Below are 15288 nucleotides of genomic sequence, written 5' to 3'. Positions count from 1 at the left end.
CACAGCAGTGAACATTTCCCTGAACGGCTGTGAGTTGTCGTGCCAGATTGTTATTTACGTGCTTGTTCAGGTCACACGCTCCCCAGGGCAGGAGCGAGACCCGAGTTTGGCCCATTTATCTTCCATGAGTTGAAGAGAATAAAGAAAACATTTACCTTCTGGCTGATGGTCCATTCATCTCCTGCTGAATCTTATGTCTTTGTCTGTCAGGTCTTCTTTTTCCTGCACTATTTTGAGTTCTCTAGGCACTAGTTTTCATCCTTTTTTGACTCTGTGTGCAGCCCAAAATGCCTGAGCCAACAGGGTCACAGAGTCTCGCTGGTCCTCGTGCACCAGGACTCACTTCTTCTCTCCTTGTATGGGCAAATCACGAGCCTGATAAAGCCCATCTGGCTCTGGGCTCCCTCTTCCTCTGCTTCCCCCATCCCATGTCCCTCAGATTTTCCAGCCCTGAGGCTCTCTCTCTCTCTGTGCACAGTTTATCCCAGGGAGCCCAGCCACAAATTCAGCACCTCTGCCCTGGTCCCAGAGATGGCTGCCAGAGCAGGGCTGATAGATGTCAGGGGGGTGGTGGGGCAGGAATTGTGTGCCCACAGGGAGCAGTGTGGACACTGGGGATGCACCTTGTGCTGCTAAGGGTTAGGTGACACAGGAAACTGAGAAAAATGTTAAACCTTCTCTGCAACCAATACCAAATGTGCTGTTTCTGTGGTATCTCAAAATATCACCTGCAATGTTGGTGCAAATGGTGGGTGCAGGGTGAAAAAAAACACTGAACTGAGGAAAATACACCCAAGCAGAGCCCCTCCCAAGCCTGTCACCCAGGATGCTGACACTCCCCACCCCTTTTCACAAAGGTGACATTCATAAAGAGCTCAAGGGCAGGTTTTTCCATGCTCGTGGCTCAGCAGCTCTCCCTGTCTAACAGCAGTAACCAGGTTTCTCAAAGAGCCAGGTCAATGTAGGGGAGAGGTGCAGCATTCCATGGAAAAGTTGGGTCATTTAATGCAGTGCCCCTGTCACTTAGGGAGCTAAGCCACCCCATGAACTTGTGCTAGTGACATGTCCTCTTCAGTCCCCATGTGTGGTGAGATGCTGAGGTATGTGTGCTGGCATCCTCCTTCCCTGTCAGAATAAATAAATATTCCCATGAGGCTGAGAGCAGGTCTGCAAATAGCTAATGAGAGCTGAAATCCCAACCTGAAATTAACACACTGCTGGTTGAATGGGGTTGGAAAAGAATTTCTTTTCTTTTTAATGCCTTTTAAATGTAACTGGCTTGCAGGGGGGCATCACCAAGCCTTTGTGGCTGACTCAGCTGTGTGAGAGCCTGCAGTCCCCAGCACACCCCGCAGGCAGGGCCCCTCTCTGCTGTCACTTGTACCCGATGTGCAGCCTCCTCACAGCATCCTTTGTGAGAAACTGATTTGGGGAACAGGGGGCTGCATCATTCCGTGGGTAATTTCCCCCCTCCAAGGATGTTTGGAGAAGTGGAGGAGGTTTGTAATTGTGGCTGCCTTTGGCACGCAGCAGGCAGGGAGCAGTGCCCGGCACGGCAGCGTGGGTATCCCGGCACAGAGCTCCTGACGTGTGTCTCAGCAGCTGTGTCATGGCTTGGCAGATGCCTGTGGGACAAATGTAGGTGTCAAATGCTGGCCTTGAGCCTCCTCCTTACCATTTGCAGCAAGTTCTTCTACAACCTCCAAAACAGCTGCGTAAATCAGGGTACAACTGGGTAAATCTCAGTTTGGATCAGTGTACTAAAGTTCGGTGCTTTTGTGCTCCTACACACATCCCAGTGCAGTGACCAGCACCTGTAACTTGCCATGGGCCAGCCTCAGTGCCTGGTGATGAGATTTGGAGGCTCTGTCCTCCCAACAGCTCTTGTTTTGCTGTGGTGACTGTGGCAGAGATGCTGCTGGTGTTTGAGGATGTTGTCCTAGTAGCCTTGCCACCCATATTCAGATCCTCTTTGTGACTCCAGAAGCAGATAAAAAACTACAGGGTGGAGGCTTTTGGTGTTAAGCAGTAGGAAATGGGCTCTCTGATCAAAAAGGGGATGTATTGCTCTGTGTGTGTATGTGATAAATAAATAAGGAATTATGTCCCAAGAAGATTGATGCTTGCCCTGCCCATCTCACTTTTAACTACTGCTCTAAATGGATTATTTCCTCCCCAGAAATAAGGACTGGGAAGGGATGGCTACCAAGAGAGATCCTATAAGAAATTCTAGATATCTGTTACCCAAAGAGGTGACAGGCCAGATATGGGCCTGAGATGGCAGAGATTTTCCTTAGAGAAAATTATAGCCAAACCAATATTGACTGCAGCTATTACTGGGCTTTTTGGATGAGGAAGGAGATTTTAAACAGATTCCATATAACTAAACTGTGTGGAAATCATTGAGTTTTGCTCAAAAAAAGGCTTCCATAGATGTCATTCATTTCAAAGATATATCTGGTACCTTAGGTACTGAGTTGCTTTAAAATGCAGATTAACCACTTGCCAAAATAATTTTCTTTTGCAGCTTGAATTTCAGTGGAGTCCATCTGGCATCTGCTGGGCAGTTTAGTGACTTCCTGGGGAGCATGGGCCCTGCACAGTTCGTTGGCCGTCAGACCTTGGCCACCACCTCGATGGGTAAGGAGCACAAGGGACTTGGGTGGCTTTAACTGAGTCTTGAACAGACAGCTCCTACAAGCCACTTAATAATGTGTCCAGCATCTGCTGATCTAACACTGTCCTGCTCCATTTCTCTGTTAAATCGAGTGAGTTGGGCTGAAAGGTTTTGCTGACTGCAGCAAATGTGGCATTAGGAGGAGAGCAGCAGCTTTGTGCTTTTCTTCCTCAGCTCTGAAAGGCATAGACTAAGTAAAATGCAGCCAAAATCCTGAAAATTCATCCTGTGGGGTTTTTCTTTCTCTCTAAGGCCCTCCAGGCTCTGAAAGAATTTTGTTATGGTCCACCATACTTGCGTTTTCCAAAGCAGCCTGCAGTCCTAGGTTCTTCCATTTGGGAGAGATGAGAAGCTTGCTGCCACAAAGAGTAGGAGACTGAGCCACCAAAGCCATTTTAGAGGGCTCCAAGTCAAATTTGCATTTGAAAATGTGGTCTGGAATCACTGTGGAGCTGCTCCAGAGTAATAGAGGAGGAAATCAGGCACATACAGTTTGTTACAGCTTGTGCAGGAGGGACATGAAGATTGTTTTTTAAACACTTTTGTAACCCAAGGATGTATTAATTTGAAAGTCTTCTATATATTTTGACATCTTGGTTTAGGGGACGTGGAAATTGGCTTGCAAGAGCGAAATGGGCAGCTTGAAGTGGATATCATTCAGGCTCGAGGACTGACACCAAAACCTGGCTCCAAAACGCTGCCAGGTAAGTTGCTTTGATCTCCGAAAGTACTTCCCTGAGCCCCAGCCTCCCACATTGCTTGTGAATAGGGAAAATTTGAATTTTCCCTTGGCAGAACTAAACAGCCTGTGCGTGGTACTGAAAACAAGGCTGTTTGGGTAAATCTTTTCCCTGCTGCCTTCTTTAGAAACACCTGAGACATGGCACTCTTGTCTTTTCTAAAGTGAGCATGAAGATTTTCTTCATATTTGATCATGTTTCTTTTTCCAGCTGCTTACATCAAAGCTTACCTGCTAGAGAATGGCGTGTGCATTGCAAAAAAGAAGACAAAAGTGGCTCGCAAGTCATTAGACCCTTTGTACAATCAGGTGTTACTGTTTGCTGAGAGTCCCCAGGGCAAAGTATTACAGGTAAGATGAGCAAGTCTCAGGTCTGCCCCTCTCTCTCTTCCACCTCTCATGGAAGGTACTAAGTCCTGTCATGCTGGTTAATTAACATAAATGAGAAAAAGCCAATGTGTTCATTGAACCAAATGCATTCAATCTGAACTTAACAAAGGGAAAAGAATCCCTTTTTCTTCATACTCAAGCTGATGATTATTTGACACCCTGCCAGGTACTATGAGTGCCTACAAGGAAAGGATTGATTTTTAAATTTGTTAAATTCTTTTTTTTTTCCTGCCCAGGTAGGCTATGGGTGGTACCTACAGGTGCTAAATGATCTTGCAGCATGGGTTGCCTTCCATGTTTATACACATTCAGGGCACTCTGCTTTGCCATTACTCAACCACATATCCTACCTTTTTCTACCTCTTTTCTGTTACTGCCATATGTTTTCTGCCATACTCATATTTTCAACTCTGTACCTGTGTTTCCAGAGCAAAGAGTGATTTGCATTGTTTAATCATATAAAAATAATTTCCATCCAATAAAACATGGATAAAATCTATTTGCAATACTAATGTAATTAATCCATGAGTTTCTATTCTTTACCTCCACTGGCGTACAAATTGCCAGCTAACCTGCTGGAGCCTTTTCTTTAGTGACTTCTACCTCATTTACTTTGATTAGAAGCTTTTTCCCCTGATGTAACAAGACTGCACATTTATGATTGAAATGGAGTGGGACCTGGCTTGGCCTGCTCTTGCCTTGTGTGGGTTTCCTTACCTGCTGCCTTGCTGCCAGGAAAGGCACTTTCTCCACAAATAGATAGAGGAACTTGGCTTTTTGCTGATGGCCGTGTCACCAAACCAAATTTGTGCAGTGGCTTGCTCCATCTCCTCCTGACCTAGAGTGTGAATTTTTGGGTTTTGATTGACATTCATTGTCTCTCCTACCTCATTTTACAGAAGATTGTAGTGTTGTGGTTGTTAGGAGCCTAGGGAAAGAAGCTGTCAGGATTAGCCAGAGATCACTAATTGTCACCATAACCCATCCTGCTCATCCTCTCCTCTTCAGAACATGGACTCACTCTGCAGTCAGTCGTCACCTTTGTCTTGAACCACACAGGGCCACCTGGCCACGTGCAGACCTCCAGCATGCCTAAGCCCATGACCCTCACTGCATCTGTTCTTCCACCCACTGGTCTCCATCGTGTCGTAAGTGTGATTCAGCTTTCCCTGCTCCTCTGCCAGCTCTCTCATTAGCCCTTCCTGTGTCTGTGAGCCGTTCTCGGCCGTCTGTGCTGCCTGCCCTGCATGTCCCTCATGTGTGCCCCTCGTGTCGTGTTCCTGGCTCCTGCCCTTCCTCCAGGTGAGTGGCCATGCCTCGTCTCCATCTGCCCTGTGGCACAAGCTCCATGTGCTCTTCTTACGTGCTCTTCTCCTCAAACTGTTGGCTTTTGGCCCAAGTTGTTGCCCACCTTTTTTTGTGTTGGTTTATTTTTCCAGCTCAGGAGCTCATCCTGCCCTTTCCCCTCCCAAGGCCACCTTTTGGTGTGTCCAAGGCCTGTTACATGCCAGGACCAGATTTTACCTGTAGGTGTTGGACTGCAGCCCTGAGGATACTTTGTGCAGGTGCTGCTCCTGCCCAGAAGAATGGTGTCTTATCCACATGCACATTCACCTCTTTTCCATGAGGGGAGGAAAAAAAATCCTATAACATTAGGATTTGTAAACTTGTGCTTAAAATAAAAAAAATATCAGGGCTTCATACCACCTGTTGGTACAGTAAATATTTCTGGTCATCTTAGGCTGTAGTAAAGCCCCAGAAAGTTGGATGAGTAGAAGGATTGGTCAGACTTGGGCTTCCCAATGAAGTGTGAAAGTTGGAGGATTAACTGTGCTTCCCCCTTCTTGTCCCTAAGGTGATAGTCTGGGGAAACTATGGACGCATGGAGCGCAAGCACTTCATGGGAGTCGCCAGGGTTCTCCTGGAAGAACTGGATTTGTCAACTTTAGCAATCGGCTGGTACAAGCTCTTCCCAACTTCCTCGATGGTAGATCCCACTACAGGCCCGCTCCTGCGTCAGTCCTCACAGCTTTCTCTGGAGAGCACAGTGGGACCCTGCTGTGACAGGTCTTAGTGAGTAAGGAAGGGGGAACTGCTTTTGTTTTTTAAACATGCTGTCAAGGTTTTGTTTGCTGGAACTCTGACCTCAAGCGCAATGCATGTTCAATCAGTTCTTGTGGAGCTGGAAGAGGAGGATAAACCAGTGACCTTAGACAGAAGACGAGGGGGAGGGCACTGTGCCCTCTCTGTCCGAGGAGGAGGTGCCATGGGGCATGAGTCCTAGTTGTCAAATTAGACATACACCTCTTGTTTCACTTCTCTCGCTGTCATTTTGGACCCTTGTTTCAGATCAATATTAACCCTGGAAAGTTGCAGCATTCGAAAGAATTTGGGGGGAGTAAGGAATGAATTTCTCTTAGCTGTGCGTGTTGGGAATTCCTAATGTGAATTCTTTCATGAGAAAGTACCTGAAAAATTTAGAGGTCATTGTCTGGCCTGAAAAGAGCAGGAACAGAAAGTATAAGAGGAAGCATTAGGTCTTTTTATGTCTTTCTTTCTGAGAGGAAGAAGAAGAAAGAAACCTGCAACTCTTTCTTTAGAATCAGTTCCCTGTCACTGAGTCATGTTAGCTGTAACACTGTCATTGCTGTGTTTTCAAACTGTGCCAAATTACCAGCAAGTGTCTTTACTGCATTACGTGTCTAACGCTGCTGATGAAGCATACTTGGTGGGAGAACAAGTAGCGCCTACTTAGAGCAGACAGTTTAAACAGAGTTCGAGTTTAGCAGGCTAATTAACCGCAATTTTGCTCAGAAAAAAACCCCAAAACACTAGAAGTGGGAGCTGAACATCACACTTGCAGCTTGAGGTGTTTTGTATTGTCAGATAAGACATTCTGCAATTTGCTGACTCCCTTACTTGTTGCTGTGCATCCTTGAGTCATGATGTCTTCTATCTCCTGCTTTTTTCCTTCATCTCCTTGGTACTGGTACATATCTACTGGAGATGCTGCCCTTCCTTCCCAGACCTGAAACAGGCCTGTTTTATTCTGCCGTGGGAGAGGAAATGGAGGGTTCTGAGGGTGCAGAAAAAAGAAATCTCAGTTTGCCATCTGAGAAGAAGGTGCTGGAGAGCCCATAACCTTCCTTGTGGAGAGAGGGGAGCTTTAGGCAGTCTTGGTACTACACAGACATTGTCAAGTGTCCTGCAAGAGGAGATGTGATCCCCAAAGTACAGAGAGGTAGTGGGTGAGGAATGTGATGACACGGTGATCACAGCACGTGTGTTCTATTCATTAAATGAGTAAAGCACATTTGCTGAGCTGTGGCAGCTGCTGCCAGCAGAGCCACGTGCTGGAGGAAGTGTGCTGGATCCTTCAGACAATTAAATTACCCAGGATCACAGAGAATCTCCAAAGATTTTCTGTTGATAGCTCTGTTTTGGCTAGGTTTTGTCTTAGTTCCTAAATGAGGATCTGATGACTGCTGTCCCAGAATAAGCTTTTGAAGATGTTTTGCTTTGTGGTTTAAAAGTGAAGGTCCCATGTGCCATGTAGGAATGAGCAGATTCTTGGCCTGTCATAGAGAAATACTGAGCATTTATTTCTGCATGTGGACCTCAGCTTTTTTAGAGTAAAAGCATGAGTGTTGAGTGGGTGGTAAAAGCAGTTGCTTTTGGTCTTAGCTTGTCTATGGCATTTTAAATTATTTTGAGATAAAATACAGGATAGATGCAAAAATTATATAGGCCTTACAATAATCTGTAAAGAATTATATAATATAAAGGAAAGGGAAGGAGGACAAGGGACATAGAATGACTAGTTTTTTTGAGTCTTCAGTGGCAAAAGCCTCAACATTTCAGATAAATATCTTAATTTCCTTGATTAAATATGTCTCTGGCCTCTCACTAATTATTTTTTCTAATCGTATTAGACAATTTCTATATATTAGCTGAAGAAAGTTTGTTGCATGCTGGTCAAACTATGTTGTGACGCTCTCTCTTTTATTTTTATTTTTAAAAAAGAAGCACATTTACTGTAATTCAAGTTGGCATCTTTTCCTCTTGGTATGTAGTGAGTACTAGGCAATATTGTACAATATGTGTATGAACTAGAATAGATTAGGTAGATTTAGTGGTTTGTAGCACTGGATCTTTTAATAACTATGACATTAAAAGGACCGTAGGGAGCTCCAGGTAAACGCCAGACCTGACAACAGGGCTTCTGTCTTAAGTTATGCTGAAAGATTTGTACTGGTACTTAGTTTGGACATTGTCTACCAGTAAGAGCTAAGTTAATCCTGAATTTCCTGTGTCCATTAAGATGAATGCAGCATTTTTTGCAGTTTTTAATGGGGAGTAGGAGACTACACATGCCAAAAATATTTCCCCAGAAAACTTTGTTTAACGACTGTCTGTCGAAAAGCTCAGTTCCTGTGTGCCTGGCAGATGCAACGTGTCTCTGTTTCCTGCCCCTCTGAAAGCTCTGCAGGCTCAGTGATGATCAGTTTTGTTACCACAGGACTCCTTAACACCAAGGACTATCTTCTGTCTGGTTTTAATCATGCTGAAAGGTCACTGTCAGGGTAAAATAAAGAAGTTAAGGTTCTAGTTGTGTTATTTTTGTTAACATCTCCAGTTCTGTAGTTTGGAGGCAGTTTCACAGTCTGCTCCATCCTATTTTCTTCTGCATTTTTTACGTGGTTGATTGTGGTCCAGTGCTTCTCACTTTGTTTTACTCACTCCAAATCCTGTTTCTCCCCAGTGAGTGAACACTACAATCCCTGGCTGCCAAGCACAGCACAGTCATGAACTGGCAAGTACAGGTGACCTTCCTTGACAAAGCAGACTCACAGGAACCCTTCTGTGAGTGCCCACAGGACAGAGTGAGGCCAGGAGGGTTGCACGCTACCCTACAGTTTAAATTCTTGCTTCATTCATCCATGTGATTCCTGCACTGGCCATGGTGTATTGTAGTCAAAAAGGAACTCTTCTAGTTCTTTTAGCCCATCAATTCAAGTCTCCCAGTGTAGCATCCAAGACAAGTCTGGAATAGCCTATTTTTATAAAGCCTAACTCACTTTTCCCAAAAAAAAATTGGCTGGCCAGTTTCTGTCTTAAGGTGGTGTGATATGAGAGTTGGGATTACCAGTGTGGTCGTGTATAAAGCAGCATTTTGCCATAGTGATGAGCAGCTGAAAACTGAACTTTTGTTCCCTTTGCAAGTCCTGGCTGAGTCTTTTCCAGTGCCTGAGTCTTGCTGTTAGATACAGTCAGGGAGGGAGAGAGAAAGAGCAGGAGACTTAAATAAAAGAAAAAAAAGTGTCACAGTATTTTTTGGTTGGTGAATGATTATGAGGGATGAGGCTGAGGAGAGAGAAATACCTGCCCAACTCAGGGTTGATTCTTTGTTCCTCGTGCACGAACTGCTACATTGTAAAGGTAATGGGAGCATTCCTGGCCAAAAAAACCATAGAGAGCCAATCCCTAAATGTTACCTGCATTATGGAAAACAAAGAAATTCTGATGCTGAGAGCAGAAAGATCTCTCCCCAGTGGGAATCCTCTGCACACAGGGAGAGCAGCTTCATGTGTGGCTTTGTCCTCTCTGTGCTCTGAGCAAAAAGCAGCCGTGACCATGGTTGTTCCTGGTTTGTTCTGGCAAAAAAAAAAGTAATATTTTCCCAGTCTCCTGGTGTTTCTTTCCCTTTGCCCCAACACAGCCGGGATGGCCAAGATCCTCACTCTGCAATTCAATCCATGGGTCCTCATCCTGCAGCCAGAACTGCTGGAGCATCCCTTTGCACTGCAGGCACTGTGGGCAGGGTAAGGGCAGCATTTCTTGGTTATGGATTGTTTCAAAGGACATTGCAGAATTACTTGCTTTGAATGAAAATATATATTTATTGTTTCTAGCTCCCAGATCCTTTATCATTGTACTGTTCTAAATTTGCAGGTCTTCTGGAGTATGAATATCACAAGTTCCTGTAAAGGAGCTGTTTTTAAGATGTTGAGGCAGTTAACAGAATCTCAACCTAAGCATGTTTAGTAATGTTTAGACAGCAAGACAACTTTTTTATGAAACTCATTTTAAGTTAGTTTATTACATGCTGTTGGTAATATTTTAAAACAGGAAAAATATTTTTCTTTAAAGACAAAATGATATGTATGTTTTTTAACAGGTAACATAATTTAGTGTTTTCAAAAATGTTTGATGTTCTTGGTATGAAGTTTACTCATTCTTTTGATTTCTATGTTCCTTGTTATATTTTATCAACTTTTTTCCAAAAGAAAAGAGGCATATGTAAATAAACACCAGAAAAGAGTCCTATAAGAAATTCTGTTCAAACTGGCCATTAAATTATTACTAAATATTTGTTATTGTTCATTAACTCTCAGCTACTTTGTTGAAAGAATCGATGTTGTATTTTCAAGATGAGAACTACTTAGCTAGTTTTGTCATAATCCTGTACTCTGTATAAAAATCTTTTTATAAACAAAGTCTAATAGGCTACCAAGCAATAATATATTCCATTGGGTGTGCACAGATTGTGACTTGCAGGCTGTAGTACATATTGTTGATACAGTTTATAATTGTCTTCAATCTCAGCAACATCACTTTTGAAAAAGATCCATATTAACTTTGATTGTAAAAAGCAAAGACTGGGCTGTTGCCTTGTGAGATATATTCATCCTATAGACTTCTCTGTGAGTGTCTGTGCCCATCGACATGAGATCTCTCTTAGCTGAAGAAAGAAACAGCTGTAGGTGACTTCATACTACAGAGGTAAAAAATAGTTTCAGTATAAACTTCATGACTGTTTCAATCTCCTGTTTTTCTTAGGCTATCTAGTATTTGTAACTTGACGAGAATGGTTCCCACTGCCATTGTAGCCCTGATAAAGCAAAAAAGCCTTTGCACTCTGGGGCCACTTGAGTTCTGCCTGACAGCTGCCTATTTTCCTCCAGATACCTGGGGCAGGCTAAAGGGAGGGGTTTTTTTCAGAGCAGCAGATTGGGCTGCTCTTCTCTAAAGGCTCTGTGGGTTATTTTGTCCATTTCATAGGTGGTATTTGTCCATTTTGTTAGAAAATTCCACCCAAGGCAGAGAGGTTGCACCTTTTGCAGGGGATCACAGGGGAACAAGGTGTAAAACAGGCACAGGCTGTTCTGTGCCTTTCTTCAGAAATTTGCTAGTTCTGGGCTCTCTGATTTTTCCAAAGTGGCAGGATCAGGTTACTGGATTTTAAGTCAGCTCCATCATTGATGCAGTGCATAGAATAAAAGAGCTTCAAAACAGCACCCCAGTCCATTGCCTGTGGATTCCTCCCAGCATTTCCCATGGTGTGTCCATGTTATTCTCAAGATTTCCAGGCTGCTGGCTGTGCAGGCAGCAGGTCCCAGTGGTCCTGGGAACCCCAAGGAATTCTGGAAGAATTCCTGGTTTTTGTGAAAGGCTTTGAAGAGAGAGAGAGATGAGTAAATGCAAAATGCCATCAGTGGAGGAGTGCAGGGTGTATTGTGACCTGGAGGGAGTATCTAAAATGAAATTACAGCTGCCAGATTTGAGCCAAGCATTTAGAAAAGAGGATGATCAGTGAAAAGACAATGATCAGTGAAAGGCTTTTTGTGTTTAACCCCAGTGCACACCAGCCAAGGTGTGGGTCTGTAAACACAGTGATTCCACAGGGAGTTTGCAAGTGATTAGGTGTTCTCCAGATGTGGCTTCAGTTCTCACTGCCAGAGTCCTCTGCTCAGTGGCCACATCCCAGTGACCAGGCAGCCTCACGTCCATCCCCAGCTGCTCACCCACGACAGCAGCATCACACTCATCCCTGGGGAGCCTCAAGCTCTTCTCACAGTACAGGCACCCTCTGCCCTCCCTTCCCCGTGGTAGCTGCTCTTACCCTGGTGGAGGAGAGGAACCGGGGAGAGTTTCTTTGTAGCATTTGGCTTTTTGCACTTCAGTGGCTGCAACAGAAGGACCCTGCACCAGCCCTTTCCAGAGCACCAGCAACAGAGGCAACGACCCAAGGACTGTCCCTTTATGACTTTCCAGTAGCTAAAATGGCAACCAAAGCAGTATTGTTAAACCCACCTTGGCCAGGTCCATGGGCATTTACTCTGGGCATGTCATGTGGGCTGAGCCCCTGTGTAGGGGCAGGAAAGGGCTGTGTCTGGCAGAGAGGCCATGTGGGCACACCCTGTGCCCAGGCAGCTCCACTCACTGAGCCATGGTGAGAGCAGAACCAACCAAGGGAGTGATTGAGGCACACCCTGCTGAAGCCATCCCACAAGCTCTGTAAGAGCTGGTTTTTATAGTTTCTTGGGCACCAAATGTTAGGATATATGCCCACTGGGACTCCAGGTCCCACTAAATGCCAGCCTGGAGCTTCAAATCCTTCAGCAGTTTTTTTCTTTGGGGCTGTTGCTCCTGACCCTGTGGTGCACTCTGATCTCTGCTTGAGTGATTCCATCTTTCTGACCTGTAGCTGGTTTTAGCTTTGGAGCCAGGGAAAGTAAGGTTTGGAGGGTGAATCCTATGGCATGTTCCCCTAGCCTCACCACACTAGGATTGGTCTTTCTCTTGCTCCCTGCAAGCTGCTCCCTGCATGGTGAAAGGGCATCCTGGGAATGCAGTGCCTCCCCTGAGACCCCCTCACGCAGCACTGCCATGGCCTGCCACCCACCAGGGATGCCCGTGTCCTGCCAACGTTTTGTAGCAGTCCTGCATTCAGACTGCTTCCTTTCCCATCCTTGGAAGGAGCCAGGGGTCTTGTGCAGGGGCTCGGCAGCCCAGGCAGGCAGGATGTGCCATTACTGACAGCCAGGAGAAGACCGGGAGCTGCCTCTGCGCTGGGCAGGGAGAAGGGGAGCTCCCAGCGAGCTTTCCTCCGCCTTCCCTTTGCTTTCTCTGCTCCCTGCATGGGTCCCCACTTCCCTCTCGACACGAGGCCTTATTCCAGCCCGAGGGGACTGAGGCTGCCCACGGCATGTCTTTGCACTGAGCCTCCATCCCCGCTGCCCACCGGGAGCCCGGGGCGGTGCGGCAGAGCTGGCCTCTGCTCGGGGATGGGGCCAACCCCAGCCCATCCCTGCTCCCACCCCACCTGCCACCGTGCTGGAGTTCTGCCTTCCCCACTGCCAGGGCATGGCCGCTGTAGGGAAATCTGCTTTCACAAGTTAAACCTTTTTACTTAATTGCTCCACAAAACCCAGTTATCTTTGCAGGCACACTACAACACTCCTCTTGCTTTTCCCTAGGAGTGGGGGCAGCTGAGAGCTGCTCTTTTTTGGCCTCTGTAACCCTCTCCAAAACTTTCTGGAGGTTTTTAACATCATTTGGTGAGGTGTAATCTCTGTGGAGCCAGAGGGAACACAGGCAATGGAGCTGGGCAGCCTTGCTTGCCCAGGTGGCGAGTGGCTCATGGAGTGCCTGGGCTGCATTGGGTGGAAGGTGGGACATGGCCACTCGTCTGTAGTCAGGAGAGGATTCTGCTATACCTTTTTTCCTGTCTGTAGGTTTTATTCAGACAATATGTAATGATTGAGTGATTTACAATTCAGTGTTAAGCTAATGAAGACGTTGATAATGGTGATAATAAAACCTTTTTTTTTTTCCTACGGTGTGTTGGAGGTTTTCTTTGGAGTGTGTCTGCCCCTCTCTGTTGCCACCACCTTTATCTTCCACGTCTAGGATTTCAGCTGGACCTTCTCCTTGTGCCTGTAGGGAATGAGAGCAGCTCAGCCTGGTGTGTCCCCGTGCTCCGTGGAGGGCTGTCACTCCACCTCCCCTCAGTCAGCCCCAGCTTCAAACCTGCATTTCTCTGAGCCACTTCTGGGTGTAATTTGGCTGTGGGCATCTCCAGGCACAGAGCTAAGCTTGCTCCCATTTGTGCTGTGCTTACCACCCTAGTCTAAAGCTCCTATTATTTTCTTTCCAAGACCCTTCATTGTCAGCCCTGGCCATTCAAGGATGATTTTGAAACCCTGGAGGTGAAGACTGTACTGGCAGAAAGAAAACCACCCCTGGCCCAGGCCGTTGGGAACATCCAGTGTGGGTGCAGGGGAGCCTGGGGACCCCCAGGGAAAGGAGACCCTCTGTGTTACTGGGTGTGCAGCTGCTGCCTGGATGACCTGGAGCTCTGAGCCCTTGGGTGGGAAATGTCTGGGGGTGCCTGCTGGAGGGGTCTGTGGGAGGAGGTGGTGGGGCTGACAATAGGCACCATTCTCTGGGGAGCTGCTGCAAGTCCTTTTCCCGTGGAAATGAGGGATCACAAAGTCATAGTTCACTAAGAATTTCTTAAAAGGTGTTAGTCATGCCTCCAAATCCCTCTGCAGCTCATCAGGGTGAGACCAAGGGGCAGCTTCCCACCTGCCCCAACTACAGCCCTTGGGGGAGCAGTGATGGAACGGGGAGGAGGGTTTCTCTAGAGTGTCAGGGGACAGCCCAGCATCTCCCACCCTCTTCCCAAGCAGAAAGGGGCTCAGGCTGTCACTGAGCAGCCAAGCAGTGCTGCCTGGAAGCTCCGGCCTCATGGAAGCAGCAGCAACCAGAGCAGGTGCCCTACTTTCTGCACTGTCACCTTGTCACCAGCACTGCCCTCCAGGGTGTGGAGGTCACACCACCAACCAAACCTGCTGCCGCTGCCCTGTGCCTTGGCATGGCTGCATCATGGGCAGTGGGCTTGGGCAGTGCCCTGCTGAATCCAGAGGGAATGGGCAAGGCTGGCTCAGCCGCTGGATTCAGGTTTTCTCCTGCTTCCAGCTCCACCAGAGGTGGATTTCACCAGGGCAATACCATGCAGGTGTGACGAGCAGGAATTGAAGACCTGCTTCTTTCCACCGTGGTGGATGAGGGTGAGAGGTGCAGCACCATCTTGGCCACTGGGAGGATGTCCAAGGCTCAACGTGGAAAGAGGGAAAGATTTCCATCTGCTCAGCTCTGATGGCAAAGGGCAGCACAGCACAGCCAAACCCTGGGCTGAAGTCTGTGGAGAGGGTGGGGGAGGTGGGACATGGCAACAAAAGGGCTGAGCCGGTGGGATCAGTGTGAAGTGACACACTGAGGAGCTGAGAAGCCAATGAAAACCTCATTTTTAAGCCTGTTTTCCACACTCACAGCTTGCTTTGTTCCCCCCCTCCTCCCCCTTTCTCTTTAAACCAAGGCTCACCAGCTGGTGCAGATCTGGGCCCACTGGTGCAAAGCAAGGCAGTCGCTGGACCTCTCAGCTCTGGGAATGTCACACACCCCAAAGGGCCTGGGGAGCACCCAGGTGGAGGTGACACAAACCAGCCCCTGGTGGCAGCCCAGCAGCCTGTGAATCCTCCTCACTGCCTGTGTGCCCAGGCTGTGCAGCCTGCCCACAGGGGTTTGGGGCTTGGACACATCCCTTTGCTCTTCCTTGTGACAAATAATCAACCACCACCAGATGGATTCACTTTTTATTAAGCTGCCACCCAGAACAAAAGGAGAAGAGAGCAAA

The 15288-nt window shown here is 46.9% G+C and overlaps 1 protein-coding gene across 1 annotated transcript in view; it reads left to right on the top strand.

Annotated features, from left to right (window-relative positions):
* RIMS4 (regulating synaptic membrane exocytosis 4) overlaps positions 1–13404 on the top strand; it is a gene marked incomplete at its 5' end in the record, with an annotated part of 55007 nt that extends 41603 nt beyond the window's left edge. The window contains 4 exons of the mRNA XM_083873214.1: positions 2528–2640; positions 3280–3381; positions 3628–3767; positions 5662–13404. Of these exons, the coding sequence (XP_083729340.1) occupies positions 2528–2640; positions 3280–3381; positions 3628–3767; positions 5662–5880 (574 nt within the window). The 3' untranslated portion in view covers positions 5881–13404. The remainder of the gene's footprint in view (positions 1–2527; positions 2641–3279; positions 3382–3627; positions 3768–5661) is intronic.
* Between the last annotated feature and the right edge of the window lie 1884 nt (positions 13405–15288).

This window comes from Zosterops lateralis, assembly GCF_965231275.1.
Source record: "Zosterops lateralis genome assembly, chromosome: 16".
NCBI lineage: Eukaryota > Metazoa > Chordata > Aves > Passeriformes > Zosteropidae > Zosterops > Zosterops lateralis.
Note: the sequence above shows the minus strand (reverse complement) of the source record. Positions and strands in the feature narration are given on the sequence as shown.